Here is a 17,665-nt window from a genome sequence, read left to right on the forward strand (position 1 = left end):
GTTCTAGTTCTCTAAGATCACGAAGAATCATCGCATAATAATAATCATACAGTCTCACCTATTCTGCAGTGTCATCTTCCTTCCTTCCCTCCCTCCCTTTCTCTAAGTCAGAGGAATGTGCTATGTTGTACATACTCCCATGTAGGAAATTAGGCTGTCATCACCTTCCCTTGGTATCTTGCATTAAAAAAAATAATAATAATCACTCTTTCACTCCCCTGGCAATGGGAGGTTTTCTCGCTTCAGTATTCTCTTGTTTACCGTGGAGTCATTGTCTCAAACACCCCCCCACACACACTTTTCTCCTCTCTCTCTCTCCTTTCTCTGTCTCTCCCTTTCCTTCTCTCCTCTCTCTCCTCTCTCTCTCTCCTCTCTCTCTCTCATGCCCCACCCCAACAATATTCATTAATATCCCATAGCCCAGGCTCCCCCTTCTCAATTAGTGTCAGTGTTCAGTCTGATCTTCACTAGAATGAGCATTCGAAATAGAGTTTACACTGGACTTCAACTCCAGTACACTGTGTTCTTTCTCTTTAGTCTCCAAATTTAAGTTCTGTCACTTGCTGCAATTACCCATCATTTGAGGGAGCCATAATTCTAAAACTCTTTACCATGGTCTTTTGCAGACATTTCTAGAAAAAAAATATATATATATAAAATACAAAAGAAAATGAAAGCAATTTGTAAATGACATTTTTTTTCATAGAAACAAGAAGATTGAGGTAGTAAAGAACAGTGCTTTATAAGCAAGATGTAGGCTTTAGATAAACTAGAGAGATGAGAAGAAAGTCTAAAATATATATATATTTTATAGGAGGGAATATACCTAAAAAGTAAGTTTAAAGCCTTCATTCTAATTAATACATGAACTGCTGTTGTAAATGATTTTCTAGTGTTTATTCCTTTAACATGAGGAGAGTAGAAATCCATAGAAATCTCAAAAGGAGTTTTCTCTTGCTTCAGGCTCAAGAATCTAAGGAATAAACTAGATTTTTGTAAATTTACTCTTACTTGGCAGATAGTGGGGAGAAAAACCCTGATAGGAAGCAAGGACCCTAGAAAGGAAAGCCAGAGATTTCTGACAACGTGCAGCCTGAATTAATTCAGATCCATCCTGATGTTAGAAATTCATAGAAATGCTAAATAAATTATAATAACTCCCCAAATTTAATGCATACTTCAGTTTAGAAAAAAAAATAAAGGAAAATCTAAAAATACAGAGGGAGGTTAAAACAGAATAGCACACTCTAGAGCAGGCATCTTGGTGGTTCAATGAATTTGGAACATAAATATGCATCATAATATCTAGGGGTTGGGATTTTAAAGACCAGGAAGGGCAAGATGATATCACAGACATCACCTGAACCCCCAAGAGAAGTCTCTGAGTGAAGGTATGCAAAAACATGAGACTCTGGAACAACTGTCTTCATTAATGAGCAGTCATGCCTTCTAGCCCAGGAACATTCCTGGAAGCCTAGTTTCTTTTCATGCCCCCAGTTGTGAAAAATGTCTTTCATAAGATGCTAAAATCACAAGCCTATGGATTGAAGTCAATTTATACCATTCATATGGTACAAGACTTTTTAAGCTGAGAAATTAATGGCAGGGGTACTAGTCTTGGCTGTTGAAACCTCTAGAGCATCTAGGAAGATACAGAAACTACTCTGTTTAGATGCACTATAAATAATCAAGTAGGACTGAGGATAGGCAGGCAAAGTACTTAACATGATCCTGAGATTACTGAAAAATCTAAAAGAGAATATTAAATTGTTTCAATTATTAAAATGTTAAAAGAATGAATAGAAAAGAGTGGTGTAAGAGGAACTAAAGACTACAGAAATTTGTAAAAGAAGCAAATAAAATGTCTAAAAAATGAAAAATATAGTAGTTAAAATTAAAAATTGAATGGGAGGGCCAAACAGCATATTAGTAACAGATGAAAAGAGAATGAGTTAGAAAGAGTTGAAAACATTGTCCAGAATGCAACAAATATGGTAAAATATAAAAGGAGTTTAGGAGGCAAAGGATGCAGAATGTAAAAATGTAAGTCTATGAGGAGTTCCAGAAGTTGAAAGAGTGAAAATGGGGAGCAGTAATGGTCAAAGAGCTACTGAAAATTTTCAAGTATTGGTGAAAAATATGATTCTACAAATTAAGGAAAACCATCACAATAAATAAAAATAAGTCCACACCTGAAAAATCACTGTTAAACTTACAGAAACCAAAAAGAAAAACAAAATCTTAAAATAATCTAGAGAGAAAATACAGATTATCTACAAAGGAATAAGATTCGCGCATTAGCATAGTTCCCATTGAAGTCACAATAGAAGTCGAAAGACAATGCACTAACATCTTCATGATATATTATATAATTATATGATATAATATGCTGGTCAACTCAGAATTCTATATCCTGTTATACCTCATTCAGAGGGGAGGACAAAATAATGGCATCTTCAGAGAAAAACTGAGAGTTTACCAATCACAGACTCTCACTGAGCTATAAAATTCCCTTCAAAAGGAATGTCAACAAAATCAAGGAAATTGGGGATTAAAGAGACAAAGTGACAGAAAAATAGTTAAATGTATACAATTTAAGTAAGTATAGTGAAAATCATAATGATAATTACTAAAGGTATGTAATTGCTTTAAAAAGTAGAGCCGAAAGAACAAGGGAACAACAACATGAAAATGGGCAGAGGGTCAGAGTTCGAAGTTTTTAAAGTCCTTAAAATTTTGGGACGAGAGTAAAAAAACTGGTTAGATTTGAACTTTGTTAAGTGTATGTATTAACGTTGAGGATAATTATAGAAGAATAAAAGTAGTGATGTTAATCAGAGTTCTCCAGAGAAACAACCAATAGGATATATGTATGTATGTATGCAGAGATTTTTTAAAATTTGTTTTAAGGAATTGAGTCACACCACTGTGGGGGCTGTCAAGTCTAAATTCTGTAGGACAAGCCAGCAGGATAGAGAATTAGTGAAGAATTGATGTATCAAGTTCAGAGACAGTCTGGAGGCAGAATTTCTTCTGCCTCTTTTGGGAGGATCTCAGTCGTTTCTTTTAAGGCTATCAACTGATTAGATGAGGTTCACCTACATTATGGAGAGTAGTCTGGCTTACTTGAAGTCTAATTACTTGTTAATTAGATCTAAGAGATACTTTCACAACAAGGTATAGACTTGCTTGACCAAAACCTGGATACCATAGCCTAGCCAAATTGACACATAAATTTAACCATAACAAACAGCTATACTTTCCAAATAAGAGAAAAAAATGTGGAGTGTAATTTTCAATCAGTTCTATAAAAGGCCAAAAATAGAAGCAGAAAAAATGGTATATATAAAACACAAAATATGATAGAATTAAATCTAAATACAGCAGAGTAATTATGACTAGTTGCCTCAAGAAATAAGCCCTGAAAAATCAGTTGCTTACCACAATCCAAATTTCTGTAATATATCCTACCCGATGTGTGTCAGACAACCCTACTCCATCTCAGAGCTACATCATACCACGGAGACTCCAAGGTTGTCCTGGCAGGGAAAGAGAAAGACAAAAGAGACATGCCTGATCTTCCCTGGACCGTACCTGGTCTGTTGATCAGGAATAGTCGCATACCTAATCTAACTGTAAGAGAGGCTGGGAAGAAGAGGCACATCGAATTCTTGATGAGCATTAACTATCTCAGTTTCAAGTTGTCTTTATAATAAATGCAAACAGATTAAAATGACAAGTTAGATGACAATATTTATATCGGTTTAAGAATGTTGAACAAATGCAGCCATCAATATATGGTGTACACAAAATACCACTAACTCTAAGGGTGCAGAGGACTGAAAAAGAAGGGGTGCAAAGAGATACACCAAGGTCACACTAACCAGAAGAAAGCTGGTATACTAATATTAATAATCAATATAGACTTTATATTTTTTAAAAAAAAGAGTTATGAGAGATAAAATCAAGTTATCAGGAAGATTAAAAAATTTTGAACCCACAAAGTCATAATATAAAGTCTAAGAATGAAGACAAATGTCAAATGGGGAAAATTAACATATCTATAATAATAAAGGGAGATTTTGTCATTTCTCTCTTAAAAATTGATAGGTAGCAAGCAAAGAGATATAAGGATGCAGATTTGAAAAGTACAATAAACAAGCTTACTCTAGTGGTATTCTAGAACTCTAGATCAATTAGATAATTAATTCTATATGCCCCATTAGATAAAGCACTATGAAACTTAAGGGAAAAAAAAAAGAGAACCATGAACTAGATCACAAAGCGAGTGTTAAGTAAATCTCAACGCTCCAATAGTACCAAAACTGTATTCTTTGATCACAGTGCAATAAAATTAAAAAATTATGTATAAAGATTGTTCCTCAAAAATGTTTTAAATAAAAATCACACTTCAAAGTAATTCATGGGTCAAAGAAAAATATGGTTTGAAATTACAAATACAAAATACTTCATAACAAAATGGAAATAAAACTACACATCACATCCAGTGGCACTAAAAAGGCAAGAGAAGTTTGAAAAGCAGTTATTACGAAAGGGTGAGTATTGAACCCAATTACCTAGAGTTTCTGCTCAAGAAGTTCGGAATAATATATAAAGAAAGGAATAAAACTAAAGCAGAAATTAACGACCTAGGGAAAATATTAGGAAGCTGATTCTTACGATAAACAGGCAAAACAAGACTAAGTAAGCAGCTTACACATTACTTACATATATGGACAGGATGAGGACTGGAGAGGGGGCCATAACTATAGAGATAATATAGATATAATAAATATGAATATACTCGAGTACATGAGCAACTTTTTTCAATTAAATTTGAGTGTTCGATGAAGTGGACGATAAATCTAAACGTACTCAGAAAGAGTAAACCTGTAGAAGACTAGTCATTAAATGATTTGAGTCAGTTGTTAATAATCTACCCATGACAAAATAATAACGTCTACTAAAATTTCAAGGACTCAGTATCCAAAACGTTTTAAAGAATAGAAAAACAAAGAAATATTCCCTGGCTTGTTTTTTGAGTCTGGTATAATCTTGATGGCAGAACGCTGCCTGAAACAGGATCGAAAAGGAAAACTGTAGGTCAATCATAGAGATGTAAAACTTTAAATATTACCAAACTAAATCCACATATATGTTTTTAAAGATCTAGACAAATACAGTAAAAAGTTAATATTTGTCAAATATGGATGATGGGGAGACAGGTATCTATATTAATTTCTGTTCTTATCAGTATACTTAAATTATTTCCTAGTTAAGTGTTTTAACTAAAATGAAAGTAAAAGGAAATTGAAAATCAGTTCTGCAGGAAGAACTGCCCTGAAAAATATTAAGAAAGTCGTTCTCAAAGGCTTCCGGAAATGAAAGAGCAACCCTCATCCACACACCAACAAGAAGCCCTACATTTCTTTCTTTTAAAATTCATGATGCATGCATATTTTATTTCCTTTTAAATTGAAAAGAGAAGCAGGAAATTTCAAGCAACAATCCCCTGGCCTAACTTTTCTCACCTCTACACTCACACCCCCAGGGACAATCATTGCTAAATCTTCCAACTATTTATTCTCCTGTCTTTCTTGATAATATCATTATCATTGCTGTCATGTGATTCATTACTTTAGGGGATTATCTATTTAATTACTACGGTGTGATACATGACATGAAGTTAACTTAGATCCTATCACATCACATTTCCCTCTCATGCATTTCCCAGTGTAGGTTCGTTACCATGTTTAGATCCCGTACTGTTTTCTTTTTAAACTTAGGTGAAGGGGCTCAGAGCTTTATTTCCTATTCCTGTCTATGATGGACTCCCCACTCTGTAAATTTCCTGTTCCTGTCTATGATGGACTCCCCACTCTGTAAATGCAGACCTTTGTGCCCTCAACCTGCCTTTAGTTCCCTTTCTTCCTTTCTCCTCCCAACTTCTACCCTTTTAACTTCCATATTGTCATATCAGTAACATTTATATTTTGTCTATAACCAGAAGCTTAATTGAAAGCACTTCCTTAAAAGACTGCCTCTGATTGTTTTCAGTGGGGTAAAGCCTGGGGGCCGTTGGTGTCTGGTTGCATCGTTCTGTGCACCCGTGAAGGGGTAAAGGGCACTCTGTTTTGTAAAAGAATTTGCAGGGCATTATCTATGTTTAGTCTCATGACTGACTCTCATGTTCTACCTCACTTGTGGTTTCTGAGCCTGGCCACCTTCAGAGCTTGTGCGCCTCCCTCCTGGCTTATCCCCTCCTGAGCAAGGTGAGGGTCCAGTGACTGCAGTGGATTGAGGGGTTGTAAGTGTCTACCTACCCGTGTTGATGTGGTGAGAGAGACGTGTCTGTCCTGCTAAAGTGAAGATTCCTCTGCTGAAGTCATACACTTTCTCTTATCTCCTTTTCTTTATACCATCATAGTTTTAATTCCCACCGTCTTCCCGGCACACTTAACTCCATTTTATTTAGTCTCTTGGTACTGTTTTCTGAAAGCAGTGTTTTTTGCTCAAAATTCCAATTTTTAATTTTTTTTTCAAAATTTTATTTAAATTCAACTTAGTTCACATATAGTGTAGTTTTAGTTTCAGGGGTAAAATTTGGTGAAAATTCAGATTTTAAGTAATCCATATTTCAGAGGAGTCTTTTGCTGTCTTCCTATATTTTATTTCCTCGTGGGGAGGGTATGTTTGAGGGTCTCCACTAACCCATGCAGTGGTCGGAGGAGTCAGAAAAAGGCATCCACACTGGGTGAGGTACACCGGAGCACACCGTGCAGTGAGCAGGAAGCTGGCCGGTTGCAATGCCGCTCTGTGCCAACATTTAGGTCAGATATTGACCACACAGCCCCAGGATCCCTGGGCTTTGGAAGCTGCTGAGTTTCTCTGCTTGCCAACTCCATTGTACACAGTGGGTTCCCATGCTCTTTCACTGCTTGGTGACTGTGCTGTTTTCTTCCTACTAGCTTTTTCCAGAAAATAATGTTCCCAGAATTAAAATGTAAGCTGATAATAGATCCCCTAGTGGACAGAAATGTGGATCACCACAACTGGCCCCCTGAGTATGTTGCTCTTCCAGGATTCCATGATTTTCATGTAGGTAACACGTGATACACGGTAGCTGATCACTAAATGTAGATTGCCACCTCCCATCTCCAAACACGAATGTCAGAAATCTGGAACGGCCAGGATGCATCAGATTTTCAGAATTGACAGATATTTTTATTGTCACGAGACATAGGAAAGTTGATGAGAGAAGATGATTTCCAAGGAAAAATAAAATTACTTCCTTTCCCTATTTAGTTTGAGGTAATGTCCGAATATCTGTTTGAATGTAGATGTCATGTGAGTTTTTTTTAATGGATCGGAAATAGGTTCTAGTGGTGTGCTAGAATTTCTAAATTAAGTTGGGGAAAGAAGATAGCAGGACAGAATTTGGAAATTAGAAGATCTGCCTTCAAATTGAGTGCATTGTAGGATGTATTCTGATCCCTCCCTTGACTTGATTCTTATGGTAAATAGAGTCTGTAGAGCCCAAATCCTTTTATCTGATTTAATATTCAATCTCCCAACTATATAAGATCATTTCTTACTCTTCATTGGCCTAGTTATGGTACTTATAAGAGGTGTTCATGAGCTACTTATTGCAAAGTATGAAGTATTAAGCATGTCCACATTTTAAATTTTCTCTTTAAAATTTTAAAAATTGTGACCACATATTTAATGTACTTAATGTGTAAATAGCATTACAAAATACAACACACAGGGTAATCAGAGATCATTAGAATTCTAGTCTGTCCTCAAACCAGCAATAATCATATATGTTTTCATTTTTTAGGCTAATAAAAATAATACATTCCAACTTTTACTTATTCTTTTCCTTTGTTATGTTTTCCTCTCTTTCCTACTATTATTCTGTCCTTTAATATTATGAATATTATTCCTTATAATTTCTTATTATTAGTTTTTGAGTCCTTATAGTAGCAAGATTCTTTGACATCATTGCTATTGGTGTATAAATCATAAGGGTAAACACTGTGAATCTTGCAATAGTATGATTAAACACTAAGGCATTTCTAATGAGTGTTTGTTTAGAAATATGGTCATATCTTCTCTTCAGTCTGTCTTATTTAATATTTGCTTTGTATAATTGGATGAACCAGAATACATAAAGAATACTTGCAAGGTCATTTTTGAGTTTTTATTTCTTACATAAAGGACTGTGCAAATATTAGCAGAGTACTTATTGCATTCAAAAACTCAATAAAATATGGTGTTAGTCAAGTTGTGCCCTTTATATCACATATACCTTGTATTTTATTCTGTCAACCACTGCTTAGAAGTCATTCACACAGTCATTTTGACTTTTTATTAATACCTAGAGTCATTGGGGGCACCTGGGTGGCTCCGTCGGTTAAACATCTGCCTTTGACTCAGGTGATGATCTCAGAGTCCTGGGATTGAGCCCTGCGTGGGTTCTCTGCTTAGCGAGGAGTCTGCTTCTCTCTCTCCCTCTGCCATTCACCCCGCTTGTGCTCTCTGGTTCTCTCTCTCTGTCAAATAAATAAATAAAATCTTTAAAAATATATAACTATAGTCATTGGAATTTAAATTTTATACCCATGTAGTATTAATGGGAAAATGGCATAAACCCATAATTGATAATGACAATTAAATCTGCCGATAAGATTGGTGATCATTTTTTCTCCATTAACAGTTCAGCAACTTATGTAACAACTGAGTGATTCACACAATAGCAAATATGAAAAAGTCAGTGAGAATCTAAGTACCTAGAAAAATATTGAATCTGTATGTAAAAATAGTGTTCATTAAGCCACCCTGATTTTAGTGATTTTCCCTGTATATGATATGCTCGTTGGAGTCAATAATTTTAAAAAACATATTGGAAACAAAAAAAACAAACTTCTGTTTTATGATGCAGCATTAGACATATTTAAAAATTCAGGGCATAAAATGTTAAAAACCAAAGGGTTTGTATCATCAACTCGAAATATGGCAACTCTTTGGGGTGATGCTATAATGCAACATAAGTGAGAATTAATTTCATTCAAGGCAGTTGTGCTCTCAGACTCACTATTTAGGATTTCCACCCAGAAATGCAATAAGCAAGAGGTGAGATGACCATGCTGCATTGGACTTTTGGACATTAACTGGAAAAAAAATATTAGGTCCTCTGAGAATGTTCTCCAACTCCATAGATTCTTCTCCCTTGCCTTGACTCCAAATCAAGATTTCTTGTAGTGTCTGCTCATGCTGCCCCCATCAGCTTGTTCAGTTCCTACCTCAATTGCAGTAAGCTAGTGCACCCGTAGATGCTGGGGCAGTGGCTGCCATGCCATCATTGGTGAAAATCTAGTCTCGCTTAGTCATATATTTTTAAATTCCCTCTTGATTGTCCTTTTCAGTGTTCTCATCAAGCTGAAAGTTCCCAGTCACAAATTCTAAACTTGCAGTTTTGAGGATTCCTATTTCATCCAAGTCTCCTCTGTATGCTCATTGGCTTCCAGTCTTCTGCAGAGATTCATCGAATCTCCCTCCCATCTTAGGGCATAGTATGCAAGGCCAGGATCGACAGCCTTTCAACAGCGGGGTTATTTGTTCCTCACTTTTTATTTACTATTTCATTTTAATATCTTGTAGGATTTTAAAAGTATAGGTTGTATGAAAACAACTTTGAAATTAATGAAGAGTGATTTCCTTAAGATTATCTACGATCTTTTTTAATCATTACAAAAGCAGTTCTTATCTGTTATAGAAAAGTAGAAAATACAAGCAAAGGGAGAAAATAGACAATGTGCATAAGCCCACCAAACACAAAGGATCACTTTTATGCTGTTGTTTATCTGCACATACCTTTTCCTATGCGAATAGCTTTTTTGCAAATGAGTAGTTGTTACATAACTGTTTTGTAGCTTAATATATAATTGTATCTAACATCACAGGCACATTTTTTCAATATTCTCAAAAATTATATCTTTTACAATGTAGATAGGATTAGATGCCACTATTTCTCCTCAGAATTTATTTTACTAGAGTAAGAAATTTCTCCCTGATTTTTAACAACAGTCTAACCTACCTGAATATAAATTTCTTCTGATAAATACTTCATGCAAACACATTATAACTAATCACCAGCCCTTACATGTATCCTTGCACGTTCTGAACCATTTTCTTTCTTTAAAAAATTTTTAAACTTAAAATCATTTGTTATGTAATATCTTTGCACATTATCTCCTTTAGAGATATGCAAGACTTATCTTCTAAAATAAATTATTTCATAAAGAGGGAGCAATGGAATAAGTCATAAATCATGGTGATGAATTTTCAATTACTTCTCTAACAAAAACAAAAGCAAAAAGAAATATTCTACATCTGTCCTTAGAGACAACTTTTTCAGTGAATTCAGAAATTCTGTCTCTAATAAAGTAGTTATTTGAGGACCATTTAGAAAAGTAATAAAAGTATAATATAGAAGGTAATATAGGCAATAGCTTTTAAATTTGCTTTTTTAAATAATAAATCACTGGGAGACAGGTATATACCATCCTGATAAGCTTAACTTCAGGTCTCATATTCACCTTTTCTCCTAATAGAGCTTCCTCTGACAACAAAACATGGCCATATTTCTATGCTTAATTATCATAGCGATCATTTTCTTTATAAGGGATTGTTTTGTTTGTTCTCCACTATTGTTCCTGTAGGAAAGGCAGACTTTCTCCATCTTTGGATAATCAGACCTTACTTTGGAACTTGAGACAGCTAAAAACTTTTGTTGGGTAAATCAATTAATTCCTTCATCTACTAATCAATGACATGTAACAAGAGTTACTATGAATATTTAACAAATAGTAGGAAGGAGAACACTAACATGTATTAAAAGCCAATTAAATGCCAAGCCCTCTGTAAAATCTTTGCAGACTTTATCATTTCATTTTTTTCTGTATTTTTTCTTCTCTAATAATGTCTTAAATATCTCTCTCATACTTTCTATAAATAATTATTAAATAATAAAAACATACAGCAGCCTGCATATAATGATATTTTATTGTGTATGATATATTTTCATGAACATTTTTATATAATTTATGTATATTCATATACACTTATTTATAAAAATAGTTTCTAAAAAGCAAGAAACAACATATCTTGCAACTCTAAGAACCTCATTTATATTTCACATATGCCGTAGACACAGCTCAGAAACTCAGATGCAACACTTATGAATATGTATGAAGTATAATTAGCTTGGAAAATGCTGCTTCATCACCTGTCCTGATATTGTTGATGTGCTTCGGTGACTTACTAAGCAATGCTGGAAAAGGAACTCTCCAGATTCCAATGAGTTGAAACAGTTCTGTTCATCCATAACATGTTAGTAGTTTTCATTCTGTTATCCTATCAAGGGCTTGTCTTTTAAACCTGGGTTGTGGATACACTGTTTATGACTGACAGTTGTATGCCATCAGCCCTTTACTTTAATATTTTGGAGTGCTGCTTGAAACAATTAAAACCTACCTATCCCTCCACATCCTTTGAATTCAAACCTCTCATTTCCACTGCCCTTGCCTGAGGTTACAACTCTCTTTACTCTGGCTTATACTGTTAAGATAGCCGATCGGTGTCTCGTTTTTCCCCCACGCACCTGCCTGGTTCATCTTTCTGGACTAAGGCTCTGACCATACTCTCTTACCCAGAAGCTTTCAATGGCTCTATGTTGCTTATTGCCCAGTGTTTTTAGCCTGACTTTCGAGCTTTCCAGAAATTGACTCTAACCTACCTAACAGCCTTAGTTCTTCATACTGTCCTTCATAAACTCTATGGTTTTTTGCAACTGAAATACTTGTTCTGTTCTCACACATCAAAATTTCTGGCCTCCTTGGGGCACCTGTGTGGCTTAGTTGGTTGAGCATCCGACTTGATTTCAGCTCAGGTCGTGATGTCAGGGTCCTGGGATCAAGTCCCACATCAGGCTCCACGCTTGACAGGGAGTCTGCTTGAGGATTCTCTCCCTCTCTCTCTGCCCCTCCCCCCACTTGTACTCCCTCGAGCTCTCTCTCAAATAAATAATAAATAAATCTTTAAAAAAATTTCCTGCCTCCTTGCCTTTCCTTACCTGAGCAAGGAGTGGTTGACTAAAAGTCCAGGAAGAAATCATCAGCTTCCTGAAAAGCAGAAAAGACAAAAGGCTTGGGAGCAAAGAAAGGTGACATTCATAAATGCAAGAAGATAGGAAATTAGCAGCAGGGAAGTCTGTCAGAAGCTGGACTTCAGTTAGGGCTCAGTCATGTTGCTGGATAAAGGTGCCAAGTTCCAATGGAAGATCAATAACTCAATAATCAGACTAATCAGAAAAAAATGAGTATCCAATATCAGGAATAAAGAAAGGTAAAATCAGTACAACTTCTGCAGACAATAAAGGGTTTTTAAAAAGAGACAAAATTATAAATGACTTTATGCCAGAAATTCAACAATTTGAATGAAATGGACAGATTCTTTGAAAATTACCAGCTACCAAAACTCACAAATCAATAACTTGAATGTCCATTAAAGAATTTAATTTCTACTTAAAACCTTTGTGTGTACACACACACACCCCACACACACAAATTTAGCCCCAGATGATTTCACCTATGAATTCCATGAAGCATTTAAGGAAGAAGTAACGATTCTTCAGAGAATTGATGAGAAGAAATTATGTCCCACCTCATCCTATGAGATCAGTATCACTCTAATACAAACCAAAGACATTATAAAAAAAAAATTATAGATCTATATCCCTCACAAACATAGATGGGAAATTCTTGACAAAGTCATTACAAATCAAATCTAACCAGTTATTAAGATAAGCTACAAACTAGAGGAATATATTTGCAAATTACATGTCTGATAAAGGATTTGTATCCAAATTATGTACAAATATCTTTCCAAATTCAGTAACAACAAAGAACCCAATAAAAAATTCGGCAAAAGACTTAAACAGATGGAAAATAAGCACATGAAAGGTGCTCAAGATTATTTGTCACAAGGAAAATGCAAATTAAAACCAAAATGATACACCTATTAGCATGTCTAAATTTAAAAATACTGACTACATCAAGTACTAGCAAGGATGTAGGCAAATATAATTCTCATACGTTGCTGGTGGGAATTTAAAGTAACACAAATAATTTGGAAAACAAATTGGTAGTTTCTTAAAAACTTAAACATACTACTATATCATCGAACCACTCCACTTCTAGGTATTCACTCCAGGAAAAAATGATGGCATATGTTTATATAAAGATTTATACACAAATGCACCTAGCAACAATTTAGAATGGTCAGTGCTGGAGATCACCCAAATGTCCATCAAGAGGTGAAGGAATAGACTGGGGCATATTCATCTAATTAAAAAAGGATCACATATTGATACACAATGTGGACAGAGGTTGAAATAATTATGCTGAGCGAAAGAAGCCATACAAAAAAGAGAACAAACTAGATGACTCCATTTATATACAAGTTTATAAAATGCAAATTAATAGTGATAGAAGAGCCGTGTTTGTGTAGAGATGCAAGGAAGTCAAGGAAGGGTGGAAGGGAGAAATTAAATAGATAGTTCCTCTGCCTTGTTTGTCATGACTGTTTCATTGGTGCTTTTATGTCAAAACTTATCAAATTGTAAATTTTAAATATGTGAAGTTTACTTATGCCTCAGTTAAACCCTTGAAAAGTGTAAAAAGGCAGACAAAAAATGAATATCGGTCACCACTGTTCATAGTCCCTCAATTTCTCCAGCTCGAACTTAAGCCTCTTTCCATGTTGTCTGACCCTTCTCCCTCTTTTCCTCTCACTTCATTTCATTATCTTCTTCCTTACAGCAAATCAACTTTCTCTCCCTTCTTTTCCCCCCATGACTCACTTTGCATATCCAAGATTAGCTTTAAAATTGTGGTTGTTAAATGCTTGCCAGATTATATTCTTGCAGAAAGACATTCACATCTCAAGGCTGCGGGGAAAGCACTTCCTTCCTTCCTTCCTTCCTTCCTTCCTTCCTTCCTTCCTTCCTTCCTCCCTCCCTCCCTCCCTCCCTTTTTCTCTCCATCCCTTCATCCCTCCCTCCCTCATTCCTTCCTTCCTTCCTTTCCCATCTTTGCCTAATTTCATCTAGTACTCTGACCCATCATCAGGGTGACTCAGGATCATCAATACCAACTTCAGTTTTTTTTTACTACCGTGATATTGGCATCTACTGAAACCTACTTTATCCCTTTCCAAATTGATTTAGACTCCTGAGCTTAAAATTTTTTTCCTCTACTTGATAGCTTCTTCCTCATTGTCAGACAGATTGTCAGCTATCACTTCTGCTGTTTTCATGTGTCTATTTAGAGAATCTTCATCCTTCTTTCTTTGTAATTTCCTTCCTCTGATCTGTTTGATCCAGAAAACCTGTAACCAAGGGAGTAAGAATGTCATGGAAATTTGGAACAGGTGTACAACCTGAGTAGGTAACTAAGGCTTATTTTTATTTTTTTTGAGTAAGGTACACTGGATTTGTGCCACTTATACTGATGTTCTTTCCTTTTTCTTTTTCTTTCCTTTTTTTTTTTTGAGATAAATGACACTATGTGATGTTAGTGTATCTAATTTCCAGGGGAAACTGTTGGACTAAGAATTTCTGTGTTCTCAGTTGAAGAAACTGTCCATTTTCCATAAAATAATTTTCAGGGGTTATCAGACAGCTTTTTTTTTTGCAAATGCAGGCTATATATTCACACTGTCCCTTTTTATTTATGTAGATGTATCTAATATGTCCTTTTGTAGTTATCTTGGCATTATATAATCAATCTGTTCCGTGAACAGTGGAGATGTTAGTATAACACCTGAAAATAAATTTTACCACAACAGTCATGAGTTCTATGATCTTTCCTAGTTTAATGCTTAAATAATGTGACTGATAAAAAAAAATGTGACAGAGGCACTGCAGGTATCTTTTGGAGTGTTATGTCTACGTTGTGTCTACATTATGTCTACATTATATCTATGTTATGATAACCTGAATTCAGCTTCCTAACTTCAGCAGTAAGTTTAGCATTCTCTAGCTCTTCTTGCACCTGAAATACTTTTCCAATTTAAACTTTACACATAAGATCCTATTTGATTTATCTCTTGGTATAACTGTATTACATGATGGTTGCTAAGGAGCAAACACTATTGAAATGGATCACTAGACTTTAAGTTAAATGATCCCTTTCCCATATCGTCCTGCTGTCTTTGTGTCATCTTTTTTAATCCAAGCCTCAACAAATACTTCTTTGCTAGGAGATGATTGTAGCTCAGGGATTGTTATTTAGAAGATTTTGTTTTGCTGCAGTACTTGGAGACGTGTTTTTAAAAGGAGCAGTGTTCTTCCTCATTTGAAGGGGACAGGAACCACTTCCCACTTATCACACAACTCAAGTAAAATGTGCTTAGGGATAAAGTCAGTAGAGTTGTTGAGTTCTTAATTTACTCGACCATTCTATAGCATTCAATACTGACCAGTTATGTCCTTGCAACACTGCCAACCATCATACTTTGAGCCATTTCTGCATGTCTTGGCTTCCGTAATGTCCTGCTCTCCTGGTTTCTCTTTGGCCTCTAGAATTTCAATTTCAAGGTAATTTCAATTACCTTGCCAGTGCCTCTTGCTGCACCTGCCCCTTAAATGTTAAGATTCCTAAGGTTTCTGTTCTAGCTCTTCTGCTCCTCTCCCAATAAACAGTCTCCTGACTTTAATCGCCAGTATGTGCTGATAATTTATAATTCTATGTCTGTGACCCAGAATGCTTTTCTGAAAGTAAACTCTGTGTACCGGGTTCCCACCAGATATGTCTACTCCATAATTCTGTGGGTTTTGATATGTGACACTTCTTTTTCCCTCCACAGGCAACAGGTCCTCAGGGTTTACTAAGGGAAGATGCCAAAGAGTCTCTTCAGAAAAGCTTTGGGATTCTTAATGAAGCCAAGAAGTTAGCAAATGCCGTTAAAGGTTAGTGTGACCTCTCTTTGTTATTATTTTCAGGCTAATTGTAGTTCTATTTGGTAGGATATTTTATTACACTATTGGAAAAGTGGAATTGTTTCACTAGGGTTTTTATGATTGTTTTTATTATCGGGATTTAATGCAAGTAAACTGTTTCACCAGTTTTATGACATTTTGTCATCACATCTCATTTTGCACTGGGTAATATTTCATAATTTTTAGACCTAACTTATATAGCATCATTTCACCTATATCTAAAGTACGGTGACTTTTAAATTAGAGTATAACAAGTTTTTAAGAGTACCAAACCTCACTTGTTTTGGCTTCAGCAATGACACAAAGGAATGAATTAGGCAGATGTAGTATAAATGTCCTTATGAAATTTTCAATTTGTTAGTGGTCACATTTCCTGAAAAGTATTCACACTTTTTAAATACATATTTCTTGTATTTTCTTCCTAATTCAATCATCAAAGTGCATAAAATATCTACTCCAGTCCATAATGGGTTTGCATTAAATATGTATTACTCAATATAGCTGCTCTCTAGGTAAGCTATTATATTTATTATTTCATTCGAATATCTCCAGTTTCTCTCTGCAGCCTCATTCCTTACCATTTTCTGGCTTGCATCCATCTCCCCAACCTTCCTGAAATATTCATGGCCCTTCCAGAACACACTACTATTCCAAGCCTCCGTATTTCAGAATGTTAATCCTTCTCTTTGGAATGCCTCTCCATCTTTCGTTCTTTTTCGTATAATTACCTTTTACCAGACCTTCAAGATCGGGCTCAGATGTCACCTTCTCCAGGAACCTCTACACCCCATCTGAACTACATGCCCCTTCTCACTGCCTGCCTTTCTCACTGACTTGTCAAACCATAGCCATGTACTTAGATTTCATCTTCTCAATGGGGTCTTCTTCTAAGCTTTGTTTTTCTAGTGTATAATATCACAGGGACTAGCTCAAATCAGGAAATCAGCGTATTTTTGAAAAGAATGGAATGACATTGGTCTTTACTAACCTTAGAAAGAAAAGTTTTAGAAGCCTTTATATTTGTCATGCTTTAACTAATTGCCTCTGGTCTCTAATAGAGGCTGATAGGAAATTACAAATTCTGTCATCCATGTAGATGGCATTTTGATAGTAAAACGCTCTGGACTGTGTGTCACGGGTGGAAAAAAACCCGTGTACATAATTTTGTGCAGGAGCTTGCTCTTATTCTCAGATGAAGAGTAACTATAGAGTCAAAACCTGTTTTCCTCTTGGGCAAGTGGAGCTGATCCCATGACTTTCTGGCTACTCCTTCCCACGCAATGCCTTTTGCCCAGAGCTCGGAAGGATTAAGCTGAGGTGAGTGAGGTTAGGTCATGCAAGTGCAGAGTCAGATCTTATTTTATTTGAAAAGTTTAATATTTTGTTCATCATTGATCTTTTTTGAATCCATTTTAATTTTTTAAAATGCTGCATTACAATATTTTTGATTAGTTGAGTGTTTTGGTGTCCCTTTAAATTTTCCACCTGAGGTGAATGCCTGAGTTGTCTCCCCTCACTCTCTGCTCTGCCCTCACCTCTATTTCCCCAAAAATATCGGTGTTATAAAAATGAAGAGAGAATTCCATTTCCAGAGGTTTTTTT

At 35.5% G+C, this 17,665-nt stretch overlaps 1 protein-coding gene across 5 annotated transcripts in view; it reads left to right on the plus strand.

Annotated features, from left to right (window-relative positions):
• LAMA2 (laminin subunit alpha 2) overlaps positions 1-17,665 on the plus strand; it is a 610,905-nt gene that overhangs the window by 504,431 nt on the left and 88,809 nt on the right. For all 5 annotated transcript variants that reach the window (XM_034669120.1, XM_034669119.1, XM_034669121.1 and 2 more), the window contains one exon: positions 15,931-16,033. In XM_034669120.1, coding sequence (XP_034525011.1) covers positions 15,931-16,033 — 103 coding nt within the window. The remainder of the gene's footprint in view (positions 1-15,930; positions 16,034-17,665) is intronic.

The sequence above is a fragment of the Ailuropoda melanoleuca genome, chromosome 10, assembly GCF_002007445.2.
Source record: "Ailuropoda melanoleuca isolate Jingjing chromosome 10, ASM200744v2, whole genome shotgun sequence".
Classification (NCBI taxonomy): domain Eukaryota; kingdom Metazoa; phylum Chordata; class Mammalia; order Carnivora; family Ursidae; genus Ailuropoda; species Ailuropoda melanoleuca.